A 19,788-nucleotide genomic window follows, 5' to 3' on the forward strand; every position below is an offset into this window, starting at 1 on the left:
TTGGGACAACGCCTTACAGTTTGACGCCTAGAAGAGATACAAAGTGTGTATCTCTTGGACATGTTGTTCCTACTAGAAACGAAGCAACAAGACAACATCGTACGTGATCAAGGAGTGAGTATGGGTTTTCATGATATGTGTATTGTCTCTCCCAGAGGTTTAAGTGGTGGTTTAGTAGTTTTCTGGCAAAAACATGTATTAGTCCAAGTTATTTCTCAAGATGTAAGACTAGTAGATCTATCTATTGAATACAAATCTTTTAATTTCTACTTGTCTTGCATCTATGGGCATCCCATTCCAAGTGAAAGACATCATCTTTGGGAGAAACTTCAAAGAATATCAGTTAATAGAAGTGGTCCTTGGATGATGTGTGGTGATTTTAATGAGATTCTCCAACCATCAGAGAAGAAAGGGGGTCGGAACCGAAGCACTGGAAGTTTAAAAAACTTTTCTACAATGGTGGAATGTTGTAATATGAAAGACCTACAATACAAAGGAAACCCTTACAGCTGGGTTGGAATACGTCAAAAGGAGACAATCGAATCATGCCTTGACAGAGTATTTATCAATTCTGATTAGCAAGCCTCATATCCAGCCTCTCAAACAGAGTTTCTACCTCTTGCTGGCTCTGATCATGCCATAGTTATCATTGATATCGAAGAAGAATTTGTGGTAAAAAGAGGTCAATTCAGGTATGATAAACGTCAAATTTCATCGATTGGTTTTGTTGAAGCAGTTCAAAAGGGTTGGTCAGATTGTACAACAGATAACCATAGGGGAATCACTTTTAAGCTCCAAAACTGTCAAAGAGTAATGGCTAACTGGAAAAAACGTACAAGAACAAACTCAGCTGAGAAGATTCAGATCCTAAAGCATCAACTGGATGCGGCAGTAAGAAATCCCTCAGTTCCTCAAGCATCGATCAACCAAATCAGAGCAGATTTAAACAAAGCTTAGAGAGAAGAAGAGACTTATTGGAAATTAAAAAACAGAAATCAGTGGATGAATCTGGGAAATCGCAATACAAAGTATTTCCATGCAACAACAAAGGTCAGAAAATCCAAGAACAGGTTAAAGTCAATGATGGATGCTCATGGGATAGAGCATTTCCGCGATTCTGCTATTGGTAAAGTGGCTAAAGATTACTTTACTAATCTCTTCACTACTGCTCAGAACACGAATATGGAGGAAAATCTTGCTGATATTGAACCAAAGGTTACACAAGATATGAATAACATGCTTGCTCAGCAAGTCTCAGATCAGGAAATCAAAGATGCAGTTTTCTCGATTGGTGCAGATAGAGCCCTAGGACATGATGGTTTCACAGCAGCTTTTTATCAACAGTTTTGGGATTTGATCGGGAATGATATATGCTCAATGGTTCGCCATTTTTTGACACGGATGAGATGGATCAGAACATTAATAAGACACAAATATGCCTTATCCCAAAGATCATAGGTTCAACACACATGGAAGATTCTCGACCAATAAGTCTCTGCACAGTAAGCTACAATATCATCTTAAAGGTTTTGATTGGGAGATTGAAACACTGCCTTGATCATGTCATCTCGGATTCACAAGCCACATTTGTTCCTGGACGTAACATATCAGATAATATTCTTGTGGCTCACGAACTGATGCACTCACTAAAATCAAGAAAATAATTCCAAACGGATTTTATAGCAGTGAAAACAGACATAAGCAAGGCTTATGATCGTGTTGAGTGGAATTTTCTGGAACAAGTTCAGCTAAAATTGGGTTTATTACTCGTTGGGTAACATGGATCATGCAGTGTGTAAGGTCGGTTTCTTATGAAGTCCTTATCAATGGTTCACCTTATGTACAAATCAAACCTTCAAGAGGCATCCGACAAGTTGACCCACTATCCCCATATCTCTTTCTCTTTTGTGCGGAAGTGTTAAGCATTATGCTACAGAAGGCAGAGAGAACAAGAAAAATTCAAGGAATGCAGTTAACAAGAGACTGTCCATCGATATCACATCTCCTTTTTGCGGATGATTCCTTATTTTTCTCTCGAGCAACAACTCAGAATTGTCACCAGCTGGCCAACATATTCACAAAGTATGAGGAAGTTTCAGGTCATAAAATCAATTACACTAAATCTTCTATCATTTTTGGGATTAAGATTCAGGAACAGAGAAGAAAAAGAATCCAAGGCATTAGGAATAACCAGAATCGGAGGGGGTGGTAAATATTTAGGTCTTCCAGAGCAATTTGGTAGAAAGAAAATTGAACTTTTTGATAATATCGTTAACCGAGTTAAAGATAGAACAGAAGGTTGGAACTCTAAGTATCTATCGGCTGCAGGAAAAGAAATTGTCAACAAGTCAGTTGCTATGGCCTTACCAGTTTACTCGATGAGCTGCTTTCTACTCCCACACACAATTTGTGATGAGATCACAAGTGTTATATCAGCCTTTTGGTTGGGACAAACAAATGGAAGAAGAAAGATTCCATGGGTTGTTTGGCAGAGAATGACTCTACCAAAAAAAGAAGGTGGGTTGGGTTTTAAAGATCTTCACAACTTTAATCGAGCACTACTCGCAAAACAAGCTTGGAAAATTCTCAAAGATCCCAGAAGTTTACTTGCAATACTATATAAAGGCCAATACTACCCACATACATCATATTTACAAGCAACAACAGGAAGCAATGCGTCTTATGGGTGGAAATCTTTACAAGAAGGAAAGCTTCTATTGCCACAAGGTCTGCAAGTTAGAATCGGTAATGGTATGAACACAAGAGTATGGGAAGACCCTTGGTTACCGACCTTACCCCCACGTCCAGCAAATGGTCCTGCCTTGATCCCATATATGAAAGTTGCAGATTTATGGTATTCACATACAAGAGATTGGGATCCGACTATCTTTGAAGGATTACTGACCCCAGAAGATAAAAAAATAGCAAGGACATTGTATCTTTCCACACATGCTGACCAAGATATTTATGTTTGGGCGTACTCGAATCACACACAATATACAGTAAGATCAGGTTACTGGGTTGCAACGCATGTAAATATACCAGAAGATGTAGCTATCCGACCACCTAATGGGGCCTTGGATCTAAAGCAAGATATCTAGAAACTTAAAGTTGCACCGAAGATACACCATTTCTTGTGGCGTTGTTTAACAGGAGCTTTGGCTACAGCAACTCGACTACAATCAAGAAACATTCCAATGGATCCGACTTGTCAATGTTGCTGTTATGAAGACGAAACAATTAACCACTTACTGTTTACTTGTCCGTATGCAGAGGCAATATGGAGATGTACTAATAGTAAAATTGGCGAACAACTGCATTTTTCAAACGATATGGATGCCAACATACGGATGATGCTCAACTATCAAAAACAAACACACCTCCCCACCACTACAAGACTTCTTCCTTTTTGGATGCTATGGAGGATATGGAAATCGAGAAATGATTTCATTTTTTGGAAAATAGACTGGCAACCACATACTGTTGCTGATAAAGGGTTCCAAGATGTCAGTGAATGGACTGACGCTATGACTGCACAAACACACCCTACAACACAAGATAATGGGACAACTATAACTACTGCAAATCAACAATGGTTTCTACCACCTGCAGGATGGCTTAAATGCAATTTTGATAGTGGATTCATTCAAGGAAGAGCTTTCACAACTACCAGATGGATAATATGAGACTCGTGTGGTAATGTGATCTTATCAGGAAGTGCTAAAATTAAACAGTCCTATACTACCTTACAAGCAGAAGCTTTAGGTTTCCTGAATGCACTACAAGAGGTTTATTACCGAGGTTATCATCATGTTTGGTTCGAAGAAGATAATTTAGAGGTTGTAACACTGATCAATAAACAAGGAGATCATCTACAGCTGGGTCCACTTCTATGTGATATCCAATTATGGATGTCAAAACTTCCCTTGTGTTCCTTGGAGCAAGTACCACGAGACATGAATAAAGCAGCAGACAAACTTTCTTCTTATGCAAACACTATGTCAAGTACTTATCAAACATTTGATATCTTGCCTCAATGGCTGCTACAATGTTTGTAATACTCTTATCTAAATAAAGCAAGATGTTAAAAAAAAAAAAAAAATCTGCTTGTCCAATCAACTGATGACACGTATCGTCTCTTATAATTAAATTGAGTCTACTAAATAAGAGGACCTCTTATTTTTTTCCTTTTTCTGATTTTTTTTCTTTCTTTTCGCTTAAAACCTCTGGTCGAGGAAGGTCTTAGATTAATTTTTTCTTTTATCAGTTATTAAATTAATTTAAATGCAATGACATTTTTATAATATGTCGGGTTAAACTTCTAACAATATTGCTTGAATAAGTATATAGAGATCTATGTCCGTTTAGACAAATCAAATCACAATATATGCAGAAAATATATTTTTATTTACTTTATGTATTATATGCTAATTTATAACAATTAAAAATTAAACTCAAACAAAGATGATAGGAGAATAAAAAAAATTAAATCTAAAATAAATCTTCCAAAGTTTATATTAATTGTATAACATTAATGTCATTAAATATATAAATATATAAAATATTTTAGTTGTGTTTGGTTATAAAGATAGTAGAGAAATTTAAGTTTTTTTTTTTTGGTAGGAGAGGAAAGTTAAGTTTTTTGGATATGAATATAAATATTTAATATCATTTTGCTATATTTCATTTTAAGCAAATCAACATATCATTTTGCTTAATTTTAAAATCTAAACCCTAACCACTCTTTTGTAAATCCAAACCGACATATAATTTTGCTTAATTTTAAAATCTAAACCCTAACCACTCTTTTGTAAATCCAAACCGGCATATAATTTCGTTTAATTGTAAAATCTAAACCCTAAACTCTAACCACTCCTTCGTAAACCCAAACCGACATATAATTTCATTTAATTGTAAAATCGAAACCCTAATCTCTAACCACTATTTTGTAAACCCAAAACGACATATAATATTGTTTAATTGTAAAAACAAAACCCTAACCACTTTTTTGGTAAACCCAAATCGACATATGACTTTGTTTAGTTGTATAATCTAAACTCTAATCATTATTTTATAAATCTAAACCAACACAATTTCCTTAATAAAAAATCTACAGCAGCGGTTTCCTTAACTTGTTTTGTCTTTTTATTTTAATTTTGATTTATTTTAAAAACATAATATGACATGGTAGTTTGTTGTAATTTGATTGGTTAATTAAGAGGGGGTGAATAAGAGTGGTTCAAAAATTTTCTTAACTAGCAGTGTTCAAGAAAGCATTAGATGATATGTGGGCGGTGACCCAGCGCCTAACGCCTAGAACGTTTAGTTGAGGTGTAAGCGTTTTTAGGCGGTTTAGACGTTTACAGCATAATACATTATATATATATGATATTATATATAAAATTATGTTAAAATATATGTTAGAAGAAATAAAAAATAATAAAAGTAAAATTAGAAAAATGCATTTATTTAATTTAGATGAATAACATATGAACATTTATAAATGTTTATATGAATATAAAAATTCAAATCTCAAATATCTGCAATTAAAATTAAAAATATATATTAAAATAATATTTTGAGATTTTAGGCGGTCTAAACGGTCATTTAGGCGTTGGTTGAGCGCCTAGCGCCTTGACAGCCGCTTAGAATCATATCTTGAACACATGTACAGTAAAAACTCTATAAATTAATACTCTATAAATTAATAAACACTATAAATTAATAAACACTATAAATTAATAAATTTTGTCAGTCCCAAGTCGGGCCAGTGTAAAAAATAACAAAATTCGATAAGATAATAAGATAATAATTTTCTGAAATCTCCATGTAATATATGGTCCCAATAATATCATAAATTAATAATCATGTAAATTTACATATATATATATATATATAATGTATGTTTCTTCTAAAGCTCATATCTACAAAACAATTGTTATGTTGTATTTTTAAACTATAATGATATAAAATATTTTGTAACATGTCATAAATATAGCTACATTTTTTTTAAGTCTTCAATTTTTAGATATCCATCATTTACATTTTGATAGTTTGATTGACTATTAAAATACAACAATCTATATTATTATTCATAAAATTTAATTTTATGTATGTCATGTGTATAAGTGAATTTGTCTATTGTATTTGTAATTTATTGTTAATAATGTTTTCTAAATATTAGAAATTCAATTCCAATACCATAAAATTTTGAATATCTGAATATTGTTAAAATTGTCTCAATTCATAATTTTTAAAAGTTAAACTATTAAAAATATATCTATAAATTAATAATTTTTAATTTATAAATAAATTAATATCACTATAAATTAATAAAATGTCTTGGTCCCAAGATTATTAATTTCTAGAGATTTTAATGTAATTAGTATTAAAACGTGGTTCTGAATTCTGATTAGATGTTTTTTTTAAAAAAGATCAAAAACAACTGATTTGACTAAAATAAAAGGATTGAAATGCAATAAAAACGTAACGCAACAAAAGTTTTAATATTTTCGTCTTTTCTTAGTTATTAAATTAATTAAAATGCAATGACATTTTATATAATATACCAGAGTTAAACTTATTACAACATTGATTGAATAAGTGTACAGAGATATATATCCATTTTTTTTAAAATAAATCACAATATATACGGAAGAAAAAAATATTTTTAATTACTTTATATATTATATGATATTCATAACAATTAAAAATTAACTTCAAACAAAGATGATAGGAGAATAAAATTTTTAAATTTTAGAATAAATCTTCTAAAAATCTATACGAATTATAGAATACTATATATATAAATATTTAAAATATTTTAATTGTGTTTGAATATAATGATAGTATAGAAAGTTAACTAAAGTTTTTTGGATATAAATATAAACATTTAATGCTATTCAATGTTAATATATTTTTTTTTTTGACAACAAAAGTATCAGCTCAAAAGAGCCAATCAGAGGGTAAATTGTTTAGAAACAAAACATGCTGCAGAGACAATCGCGCTTGGCGTGCCAAGGAATCCACACTTACATTCGCATTACGGGGAACGAGAGATAGGGAAAAGGAAGAAAACTCCGCTTGATCTATCTTGATGTCGTCGAGGTAGGGTGTGAAAGCCGGTCAGTCGTGAGGAGAAAACACCATCTTCACCAAGTCAGAACAATCCGTATAAAAAGCCACATCCCGGTAGTCGTGTCCGATCATGCACCGCATAACCCAAATGAAAGCTTCTACTTCAGCATGTAGGGGGACAAACTTCGTCGGAAATTGGTTGCTCCCATATATGACCTCGAATCATGAGAGGAAAAATAAACCCAACCTGCACCTGCGAAAACGTCAGACGCTTTCCAAGAGCCATCAACGAAACACCAATGACCTGTAAACAGGGTAAGAAGGGATCTTGTGGACCCCCTTTGTCCAGAATTAGGGACAAGGAGAGGATTGGGACGATCCTCATCCTCAACCTCCAGTTGTGCCTGCACCTAGGCATTCGCCTCTCCCTCCGCCAACTGAACTACGTCCAGTGGATTATCCATTACATCCTCAAAAACGCGAGCATTCCGCGCTTTCCAAATATACCATATGAGTCACGGGAAAGCTGTTGTCTGAGAACCCGGATTAGTAGAGCCTAAGAAATGATCCACATTAGCGTACACAGACTCCCTCAGAAAAGAGTCAGGACCTACTGGTACCTGAGCTAATACCCAAACCTGTCGGGCCGATGGACACCGGAAAATAGCATGATATATTGTTTCCTCCTCTGCCCCGCACCGTACACACCCTGAATCACAGGCAATGTCGCGTCTCCGCAGATTTGCCGAAACCGAAATACACCCTTTCAAGACCTGCCACATAAAATGTTTAATTTTCGTTGGACAGTAAACATTCCAGACGCCGGCCAAGAGAGGAGTAATCTCTGGACCCGATCGAGAAACCGTACTAAGACATGATGCAGCAAACCGCTTTGTATCATACCCAGACTTAACTGTATACTTTCCAGATTTTGTAAAATGCCAACTCAAAGAATCGTTTGGCCGACTACTTCCTAAAGATATAGCTCCTATCAGATCAACATCTTCCGGGGCAAAATGCTCTTTGAGCATATCTATACACCAAGTATTCGTGTAACAATCAATTAAATGAGAAATTTAAAGAGAAGAATCCTTAGAAAAACCCTTACTGAACGCTGGTCAGCTATTCAATGTTAATAGTTTTTTCAAAACAGATTTAATCGTCAAAACGCTTTAAAAAATACTACTATAGATAATTGAATATAAAATTTTTATAAGATATCCAAATCCAACCCTATTAATTAAACAGATGTGGTCGGTACAAGATTCCCAATTAATAATAATGCTAGTAATTAGTATTAAAACATGGTTCTGATTAGATATTTTTTAAAAAGAATCAAAAACAACAGATTTGACTGAAATGCAAAAAAAAACGTAACGCAGCAAAAGTTTTAATCTTTTCGTCTTCGTCAATAATACGCACGCAAATCAAAAGAGGCACTTTGCCAGTTGCCACCGTATCAGAAAGAGAAGCTTGGTCCATCCTCCGCTCGCCACGCCGTCTCCACGTCACCAGTCTCCTCCTCCTTCCACATAGATTCCTTCTCAATCTCACCAATTTCCAAAGATTCGAATCCAATTCTTCTCCTCCTCCTCCGTCTGAGAAAAATCTCAATCAGAGGAATCGGATTTCATATTTTTTTGACAGATCGAATATTTCGAGATTCGCCCATAGCGTTTTGATCTGAAAGTTTCCAGATTTGATGCGACTTCAAACGGCGTCGTCTGCAAATACTTGCCTGAGAAAGAAAGAACTTTTGTTCTTTTTGATGTAAATAGAAGGTTGAAAAGAAATCGATTTTTTTTTTTGGAAGTGAAGAAGCATAAGCACGTTCGTGTTGATTCTTATTGTTTATCCAATTTCCTTTGATTATATCAGTGTGGAAATTTTTGAGAAGATATGGTGGGGGCAACTTTGTTTCACCGTAGGAAGCATTCATGGCCGGCTGAGGAGTTCATCAGCAAAAGTACCTTGCAATTAGTGAGTCTATTTCTTTATTTTGTTGTTCTAGTTTTAGATTTGGATGCTGAGAAGGATTTAGAGAACTGGACTTGTACTTGGACTTATACTTATACTTGGTTTTTGAAGCTTGATCTTGATAGTGCTGCTCCGCCACCACACGCATGGAGGAGGAGGTTAAACTGCCATGCCAATATCTTAAAAGAGTTCACTATTACGTTTAGGGAAGCCATTAAAATGGTAAGTAACCAAGATGTATCTAGTTATTTTGCCAAATTCTTGATTTTGATTTAGTTTGGAGTTTATTAAATGTCGTGGGGTGTTTGTTTACTTCTTCTTTTTTGGAATTACAGGTACGTTTGGGGATACGATTATGGTCTTATGTCAGGGAAGAGGCCTCTCATGGAAGGGTAAATTCCTGGAACAATTGAATTTCTTGATTTACTTACGATAATATTTCATTACACTGCAGCCAATTTTTGTAAGGCTGTTAAAATGTTTATGGTGTAAAGTTGTGGTCTTTGTTGTGGAAATTTAACTTCTGATTGCTACAGAAAGCACCTATTGATCCTTTCACTAAAGAGAACTGCAAACCATCTGCATCCCAAGGTGTTCCACTTGGAGGAATGGGGTACATAGCAGATATCCTCTGGAGTTTTCGTTTTATTTGCCATAGTTCCGTAGTTTAGGTTTGACAGATGCTGCTGTAAAATTGCAGAAGTGGAAGCATATCTAGGGGATTCCGGGGTGAATTTAAGCAGTGGCAAATTACACCTGGAACTTGTGATCCTTCACCTATGATGTCCAATCAGTTCTCAGTAAGTTTTCTTCTGTGGTTACCCTTGTTCTGTTCGTCATTCAGCTAGCACGCTTTTGATAATGTTACTACTACAATAAATGTTCTGTTGTTTGTAATGTTTTCAATTTATGTTATCTATAATTTCTGAAATTGTGTATCTTATTACATTTTCTTGGCCCATTCTTTGCAGATTTTTATTTCTCGAGATGGTGGACACAAAAAGTTTGCGTCAGTTTTGGCTCCAGGCCAGCATGGAAGTTTAGGGTAAAATTCTGTTTGACAAATATCTTTAATTCAATGATGCTGTTTTTTTCTTAATTCACGTACCTTAGATTGGTTTCATGGTCTCAGGAAATCACGTGATAAAGGTATTTCTTCATGGGGCTGGAATCTGAATGGCCAGCATTCAACTTATCATGCTCTATTTCCTCGGGCTTGGACTATATATGATGGTACGAACCTGCAGAAATTCTTCATTTGAAGCTAGCAAATTCCCCTCCGTCTATCACTTGTAATGATTCTTCTATTTGTAGGTGAGCCTGATCCAGAGTTGAAGATCTCATGCCGGCAAATATCTCCCTTCATACCAAATAATTATCGAGATAGTAGTCTTCCAGCAGCAGTTTTTGTATATACAGTAAGTAATCCGTTCATTGAGTGTTTATTCATACGGGGTTGGTACTCAGCTTCTGTGAAAGCATGCGACATAAGAATGGATTTACATTTTTTAGCTAGCAAGCTTCTAAATATATAGGTTGTGCACATTCCACATGTAAGGATCTGTAGTGATGCTTTTTCCTTAGATTAGTAGGTAATCAAAGCGCCAATGTACATGAACTTTCCGTAGGATTCTTGTTGTAGCAGTAGCTCCCACAGATTTGTGAGATGGCTTATTTGGTGGGAGATTCTATCTTTCTTAGGAATGATATTTTACTTATTCTTGTTAAATTTGTCTGATGGCTGAAGCAAGTTAGAGAATGAACCTCCACATATCCGTATATTATATATCAGAAATGTTTAGATCATTATTAATCCTTTTCAAAAAAAAAATGAGGAAAACCTTATAACGTACACTTTTTGTTTTAGTTAGTGAACACTGGAAAGGAAAGGGCAAAAGTCAGCCTCCTCTTCACTTGGGCGGTGAGTTGACATTTGAATCATTTCAAATACATTATATCCAGAAGAGCAGCGGGAACATATGTTTATCACCTTTTATGTTGTGCAGAATTCAATGGGTGGGACTTCACATATGTCAGGGGGTCATGTGAATGAGCCATTCATGTAAGAAGAAATATGTGCCATATTCCATACGTGATTATGGCTTCAAGTTGATGTTTAATATTTTTTTTTGGGGTTCTTTTTTCTTTTCAGAGGCGAAGATGGGGTCTCCGGTGTCCTCTTACATCACAAGCAAGTCATTTTACCCTAATAACTATATATTACAGTTGGTTTACATATATTCCGTGGTAGATTCAACGCTTTGAAAAGTGTGGTCCTCAGTGCCATTATTTCTTTTTGGTTCAGTGGAGGGTAATTAGTAAATGGCAGCACCGTAAGTTTATTCGTTAAAAGCAGTACCACTGCCTAGAGTTGAAGTATGCAATGATCTGATGAATAAGAAAAATATATAATGGGACTAACTCATCATTAGAAAGTTTTCCAACGAAGGACACCTTATCGGACATAGTAAATGCACAACACAGAGAAAATAGCTAGTTGAGCCAGAGTCTCCCATTCAGTGATTAGCACCAAATTGTTCCCTAGATAGACTTCTCTTATTGTGTGAAGGCTCAATGTACTGCCCTTATCTTGTTGCATTATCTGTCCAAGTGTATGCGTGTCTCCTTATCTTTCAACTCTTTTGTAGCGTTATTCATTCTAATGCTGTGTGTCTGCATGAATATATAGTCTAGTCATATTTTCTTATCTGTCTTCTTTTGAATGGGTGCTATGCTTGATATCAATACAAATGATTCTATCTATAGATTCAAAAAGTTTGGAACGCATATTATTCTTACTCTCTCTGCATAGAGAAAGGATCTCCAATTAAATCCTTTTCCTTTAAAAATTTACACTTGTTGTGCTTCTTGAGTGTTGGCTTATTAGTTCACATGATCCCTCGATGAAGTTGATCTTCCAGAATATATTCTTATTGCAGTCAAAGGTTTGTGTTCTTTACTCTAAGCGGGTAGATTTGTTTTGATGTGTGATGGTTATGCAGGACAGGCAAAGGAAATCCTCCGGTTACATTTGCGATTGCTGCTTCTGAGACGCAGAATGTTAATGTAACTGTTTTACCATGCTTTGGATTGTCTGAAGATAGTTCTTTTACAGCGAAAGATATGTGGGATACAATGGAAAAGGTGATTTTCTTTGTATCATCGTTATCATCCTATGTGCATGTGGATTTCATTGATCATTGATCTTTGGTCTGAATTGTCAATCGTATAAGACTTTTGGTTTCATATATATTTATATATGAGACTAACATTGAGTTATTCATTCTAAAAGGATGGAAAATTTGATCAAGAAAACTTCAATAGCGGGCCAAGCACACCTTCGTTAGCTGGAGACACTATTTGTGCAGCAGTCTCAGCTTCGGCATGGGTAGAAGCTCATGGCAAGTGCACTGTGTCTTTTGCTCTTTCATGGTCGTCACCGAAAGTGAAATTTTCAAAGGGAAGCACATATGACAGGTAAATAAAGTGCAACGTTAGTAGTCTCTTCCTAAGGTTGACTAGCTTGGCAAGTGCACTGTGTCATTTTCTTTTTCTGAGTTCTGTTTTCTGTCTTTATCGGTCTTCGTTTTGCAGGAGATACACTAAATTTTATGGAACCTCTCCAAGAGCAGCACTGGACCTTGTGCATAATGCACTGACAAGTATGTACCCGTGGTGCTCTGATAGTCTGATGTCTGACTGTCATATGCTTCATTTAAGTTGCCACTGTTCTGTTTGGATGTATACCTGATAATGCTGTTAATTGAATTTGTTCGTTGTTACACACACATACAATTTTCTTTCCATCTTCTGTGGACTGGTGCTGCGTATGCATTATTGACTAGCACTGGTTTTCAAATTCAGATTATAAGAGGTGGGAGGAAGATATTGAGGCATGGCAAAATCCCATTCTCAGAGATGAAAGGCTCCCTGAGTGGTAATCGCTTTGACACCTAATCGATCTTTGAATACATTGCTCTCTCTCTGTTCTCCCCTGAAGTATTTTGCTTTTTGTAGGTACAAGTTCACTCTGTTTAATGAGCTTTACTTTTTGGTTGCTGGTGGTACAGTTTGGATAGGTAAGCGTCTATAGGCCTCTTCAAAGGCAATCTTTTGAGTGTGAATTTGTGTCCTTGCTTTTAACAAAATTTTGTTACCTGGAAACTATTGTATCACCTTATCAAAGGTTTTCTTTTGCAGATTCTGCTTCACTCGATTCCAATGGGAAGAGTCAGCATCAACAATCGAGTTTAGCAAATTCAGATGGTAAGGCGAATGGACTTGACATTAATGATCAACATAACAACCTTGGTAACGGCAACAGCGTTGGAATAAAAAGAAATGATGAAGTATCAAGTATTCATAACCGGAATGGTTTATTTGTCGACACTCGGCATGTAGATGATGGCGATGATGTTGGCCGGTTTCTGTATTTGGAAGGTGTGGAGTATGTGATGTGGTGTACATATGATGTGCACTTTTATGCATCATATGCGCTCCTTATGCTATTCCCAAAGATAGAATTGAACATCCAGCGAGATTTTGCGAAAGCTGTGTTGTCTGAAGATGGGAGGAAGGTTAAGTTCCTGGCAGAAGGAAATGTGGGAATTCGCAAGGTCAGAGGTGCGGTTCCTCACGATCTGGGGATGCATGATCCGTGGAACGAGATGAATGCCTACAACATACATGACACAAGCAGGTGGAAAGATCTTAACCCAAAGTTTGTGCTTCAGGTGTATAGAGATTTTGCAGCCACAGGGGATTACCAATTTGGAATAGACGTTTGGCCCGCAGTTCGTGCTGCTATGGAGTACATGGAACAGTTTGATAGAGACAATGACGATCTAATAGAGAATGATGGTTTCCCAGACCAGACATATGATACATGGACTGTTCATGGCGTGAGTGCCTACTGCGGTTGCCTATGGCTTGCTGCTCTTCAAGCTGCGGCAGCGATGGCTCTCCAAATCGGTGACAAATTCTTTGCGGAGTTGTGTAAGAATAAATTTTTGAATGCAAAGGCAGCACTGGAAAAGAAACTCTGGAATGGATCATACTTCAATTACGACAGTGGGACAAGCAGCAACAGCAAATCTATACAGACTGATCAGCTGGCAGGTCAATGGTATGCCGCATCTTCAGGTCTGCCTCCATTATTCGAGGAATCCAAAATCAGAAGCACTATGCAAAAGATATTTGATTTTAATGTGATGAAGACCAAAGGAGGCAAAATGGGTGCTGTAAATGGGATGCATCCTGATGGGAAAGTGGATGAGACGTGCATGCAGTCACGTGAGATTTGGACAGGTGTTACTTACGCAGCTGCAGCTACTATGATCCTCTCTGGAATGGAAGAACAAGGATTCACCACTGCTGAGGGAATTTTCACAGCTGGCTGGTCAGAAGAAGGTTTTGGGTAAGTATCTCTTCTTTAAATCCGATCTATTACATGTTATCTGTATCAGACAGCAAAACACTCACATAGATATACATATCAAAAATGGCACTTTTAATAAACCGTAAGACATGGTTAAGGTTTCATATATAGTCTCTTAGAAGCTATACACAATTCAAAGTGGATGAGAAGATTAAATGGTGTAGATGTTGATTTTGGTGTTGATGTGGATGGTATCTATCCATCAAGTTGTAGAAACAGTGAAGACATCAAATATGTGCTGTGTAAAGGTGTAATTGGTGAGTAATGTTTAAAGCATGAAAATGATGTATTTTTCTCTGAACCGAATACAGGTATTGGTTCCAGACACCGGAAGGTTGGACAATGGATGGGCACTACCGGTCATTGATATATATGAGACCGCTCGCTATATGGGGAATGCAATGGGCATTATCGCTGCCAAAGGCAATCCTCGACGCTCCTCAGATAAACATGATGGACAGAGTTCACTTGTCACCTAGAAGCCGAAGATTCTCTCACAACGTCAAAGTTGTAAAACACAAGGCAAAGTGTTTCGGCAATTCAGCGTTAAGCTGTTCCTGCTAAAAATTAAATATGTTTTTACTGTAACATATAAGTATATTTACATCTCTGATATGATTACTATTGGAGTAACGTAAAGAAAACAAAAAGAGGAATTAGCTGATGCTGAGTTGTAATATTAATAGAGAGAGAGGTGGGAAAAAAGTTTTCCATTAAAAATGTGATGGAAACGTCCCCAAGTTAAAAACATTTTGGTGAGAAGTTTGTGACTTAAAACTCTTGTATTTGTGTTTTAATAAATGTAATCTGAGAAGAAGAAGAACAATTTGTGCTCTTCGTCTTCTGTTTTCTTTATTAGCTATCTCTCTCTCTCTCTCGCTAAACGCCATTGGCTTTAAGAAAAGACACGTAAGGAAAGCAACCAGCACTACATTACGTACGCTTTGTTCAATTTAGACCATAGAGTTTTCAAGATTCTTCCTTAAAGATTGACCCTTCTCTGATATGGTCGATCTATATGCAGGCAGGCAGGCATTGAATAAATTTGGTTAAATTAAAGAGATCATGTATCTAGGAGATAATAATAATAATAAAGAAGAGAACATAAAGTTATGTTTTGATCCCAGGATTTTTGTCTGAAAAGAGAATCACAGAGCAGAGAGTTCGACTTTTTGAGTGGAAGGCCGATAAGCTACGAAGGTGCTATCAGTTGAAAAGGAGCCCGGATTGAAACATGTTGCTCCCCCAAATTTGCAAACCTTTCGCTCACTCTTGTCACCTAATATTATCTGTTTAAATAACAACAACAACAATCCTTTTATTTGTTTAAGTTCGGTTTCATGCTTCCAAAATTATGCACAACTCAACCTATAATAAGATGTAAGAATATACCGTATGAGGAGTTGGATACAGTTGTAGACAGTGATCATAGTTCCAAATGATGGGTTGCTCCATGAGAGGTAGAGGACAAAGATGGCTTTGATGAATTATTGTGGAAACAAGCTGAACCCACACATTTCCCAAGTTTCAGACTATTTGTTATTACCCGAAAAAAAAATTGTCAAATCAAAAGTTTGAAAATAGTGTAGACGAGAGATGTTTTACGTGCTCAAAGGGGTCATTAGTTTCTTCTGAGGAAGGGGATATTAAGCATGAACGGCTCATTCGGTACACAAGGTCTTGTCGGAAGAACACAATATCCTGGTTATAGAACTTTACTCTGCATTTTACAAACACAAAGATCGTTGCTTCAGATTTTGAGTTCCGTCCGTCCATCTCAATAAATCCTCATACATAATTCAGAAGCCAAACACCATAATAAAGAACAATAGAGAGTTCACACTGTAGAATACTCACCTGCAAGGATTGCTTGAAAAAATCGCATTGGGAATAATGCCTCGAAGCTCTTCAGTTAAATAGTTTGGTAAACTGCATCTTGGCAAGACTGTCGAAGGACCTGTCAGTTATAATTTGTTTTGATTAGTCATGTCTCCTCATGGACCGTGGCATTATTAAGATAGTGATGGAGAAATGGTACCTGCGTCACCAGGACCTGGAATGAATAAAAATCGACTGTTTTCTTTTAGCCGTGGATGGTTTCCAATTATTCTCCCAAGTTTACCAAACTGCTGCCCGAAAAATGAAATGGATGCATGTCCTCAATAATACATAAGACCAGATTTTCGACAACACAATTGAGGAAACTTTAAATAAAATGATCCCTTACCTCAGGCTTGAATAAGAACAAAATGATAAGTTGCATGGGCGAGAACAAAAGTTTCCCATGAAAACAAACAAAGAGGGCACTATCTTCATTCTTTCAAAACGATCAAGAACTGTTTCCAACTTCCCGAGAACCTTGGAAACGGACAACACATTTTGGCTGATCAAGAAATAATCTTTAAACACAAAAGATTTATGCTAAAAATAGAGTAGTTGGTACTCCAACTCACCTCTTCGTCATCCAGCCATAAGTCAGACAATATGACAAACGTGTCATCCACCGCTTGCCTTTCTAGTTCTGCAAGTCTACCCTGTGAACAGGGGCAAAAATATTGTATATTTGTGTTTCTGCTGTGGCATTGCTATGTAAGGCATGGGACCGGACTTTCTCAAATCCAGAAGTACAAAAAACAACGACTCAGGGGTTACCTTTTTTTGTTTATCTGGCCTGCCACAGCCGAAAAAGTCATCCTCAGGGTGTACCTTTAACGTGTTATCCCTGCTTTCTAAAGGAGGAAACCCGCATGTAATAACCTTTTACCAAAGACATGAAGAAAAAGCTTTTAGAAGGCGGAACAGGTAAATCAAAGAATGTAGTCATTTTGAAATTGAGCCTCTGTTTACTAGGCCATCATTATGTTGATGGGAAAATTCAGTTACATATTCCAATTGTTTTCTTCAAGTGTGTTGTTTATGGGGACTTAAGTACATATTATTATTGGTCACAGAGGAGACCATACACACGAACTTAGCTCTATATATAATTCCCACCTAAAATAATTAAACATCTTGATCTCAAGATGGACAACAACAACCTATGAGAATCGTGGAACGTATAAAATATGCAACTTACACTCTAATATACCCACCTGAAAGGTGCCGTTGTGCATTTGACCTTCTGCCAAAAGGATAGTATTCTCTGTGAAAAAACCAGTGGTTATCTTGTACTGATTGTCAAAGAAAAGTAATCATACAGCAATTAGTTGAGATTTTAGATGGAACTACAAAACTAAAGAGAGAGAGAGAGAGAGAGAGAGAGAGAGAGAGAGAGAGAGAGAGAGAGAGAAAAAGGATATTGCTTTGGAGAAATCAACCTCTACAGAAGCTGAAAGGTCTTCAAGGTAGAAGTGCCCATCTTCCAACTGTGATATCAAGCCCATCACCCATTTCGTTCCCGTCTGACCGATTAGAGACTGGATGGAAGATATCTACTAGAACAGAACATGCAATAACAAACTCCTCCTAAGTAGTTTTAGGTTTTACCAAAGAAAGATGTGAGAGGGAGGAACCAACCTCGTAGTATTTGTAAGATTGCGATATTTCAGCATAATCAAATGCTGCACTTAGAAAAATACTCAGAGCGAGAAACTCTCTGCAACAGCAATCTGAAACGTTCCTTGTATACTTGTATTTTTGCAGAAGCCTCACCGTGCACAGGCAGATTACTCACATGCCTGGAAATCAAATATATATATATATAATTTCAGTCAGTGCAAAAATTGTTTATGCCATCAATATCGACATCATCCAGTAGAAGCCTTACTTACTGGATGAATCGCTTATTAACAACATCATATCGATATTTAGGCACTAGAAACACATTGTCGATGATGGCCAAGGGATAAACAGTCGATTCTTCTTCTGCCGCCGCCACGTTAATCACGTTTTCAATTGATTCCACATCGATTATAGAAGAAGAACCTGCAACATTTTTTCCTTGCTGAAGAAGATTGAGAAGATGATTGATATCTTCATCGGGGAAGTCTACAATCATGTCTAGGGCATCGACTATGAGGTGGTACCCTCTTATTCTGAATTGCTTCTGTATATATCTCCTCCTCGTACACCTTCTCATTCTCCCTGCCGAATCCAAGACTCTTCTTATCTCTCTCTCTCTCTCTCTCCTCTGAAACCTTATATATATTTTTCTTTCTGGGCGGGAATAACCCACCAAATTGGCGGAAAACCAAAAAAAAAAAAATTAAGACTGAATGAATAATATATCGGAGATGCCATCATTTGTGAATATATCGGATATGCCATTTACCCTAATCTTACTAATCTTATTAACATTGGTTCACTTTGTCGATCGGCGCTGAGTTGTAATATTAATAGAGAGAGAGAGAGAGAGAGGTGGGAAAAAAGTTTTCCATTAAAAATGTGATGGAAACGTCTCCAAGTTAAAAACATTTTGGTGAGACTTAAACTCTTATACAGTATTTGTGTTTTAATAAATGTAACCTACTGAGAAGAAGAAGAACAATTTGTGCTCTTCGTCTACTGTTTTTTTTATTTAGCTATATCTCTCTCTTTCTCTCTCTCGCTAAACGCCATTGGCTTTAAGAAAAAGACACGTAAGGAAAGCAACCAGCACCACATTCTACTTTTTATAGCGTCGTATCGTATCGTATAGTATCGTTTGTTCAGACCATAGAGTTTTCAAGATTCTTCCTTAAAATAAAAGTTGCTTTCAATAGACAATAGCTTAGCATATGTTTCGTAGGGAGCACTAAGTTGGTGGTATTTAATACTACTAAATAACAAAATAAAAAAATATCCCATGTAAATTCCACGTCATCATAAAGTATGAAACGATTGAAAAATATCAATGGTTCAAAAATTAATAAATTTTTTTGACTCAGTATTAATTAAATTAAAAACCACATTTCGTCCGTCGTGTGATCGATCACTAACCTTTAAATTAAACAGATCCGAATTTACTTTACTTTAACATATAAACCAACACAATCATTTGGTTTATTTGGCTCCTCACCGTATCTGTCTGTGGTTCTTTCTCCTCCTCCTCTTTGGATCTTTTTTTTTTTATTAGTGTTCTCTTCTTATACTCCCATCGCTTTAAGGTACACTTCTCTCCACTGCGTCTTCTTCTTTGAGATTCATCAAACGATTTCATCATCATACACAACCTCGTCTCGATCGGGTTTATTATACTGATTCGAGATTCGCTGTGTTTCTTCGTTTGATTTCGTTTTTTTTTTTTTTTTTTTTTTTTTTTTTTTTTTTTTTTTTTTTTTTTTTTTTTTTTTTTTTTTTTTTTTTTTTTTTTTTTTTTT

The 19,788-nt window shown here is 36.1% G+C and overlaps 1 protein-coding gene and 1 pseudogene across 1 annotated transcript; one reads left to right on the plus strand and one right to left on the minus strand.

The window, feature by feature from the left end:
• Positions 8,438–15,147, plus strand: LOC104789064 (non-lysosomal glucosylceramidase). Its single transcript, XM_010514817.2, has 19 exons — positions 8,438–8,858; positions 8,956–9,057; positions 9,166–9,276; positions 9,390–9,446; positions 9,591–9,667; positions 9,755–9,854; positions 10,026–10,099; positions 10,187–10,287; positions 10,369–10,472; positions 10,922–10,975; positions 11,061–11,116; positions 11,207–11,245; positions 12,057–12,198; positions 12,347–12,531; positions 12,649–12,716; positions 12,919–12,991; positions 13,072–13,133; positions 13,255–14,470; positions 14,803–15,147. The coding sequence occupies exons 2-19, from the start codon at positions 8,977–8,979 to the stop codon at positions 15,053–15,055; spliced, it is 2,853 nt and encodes a 950-aa protein (XP_010513119.1). The 5' UTR covers positions 8,438–8,858; positions 8,956–8,976; the 3' UTR covers positions 15,056–15,147.
• On the minus strand, positions 15,491–18,882 carry LOC104789076 (annotated as a pseudogene).

This window comes from Camelina sativa, chromosome 1 (assembly GCF_000633955.1).
Source record: "Camelina sativa cultivar DH55 chromosome 1, Cs, whole genome shotgun sequence".
Lineage (NCBI taxonomy): Eukaryota > Viridiplantae > Streptophyta > Magnoliopsida > Brassicales > Brassicaceae > Camelina > Camelina sativa.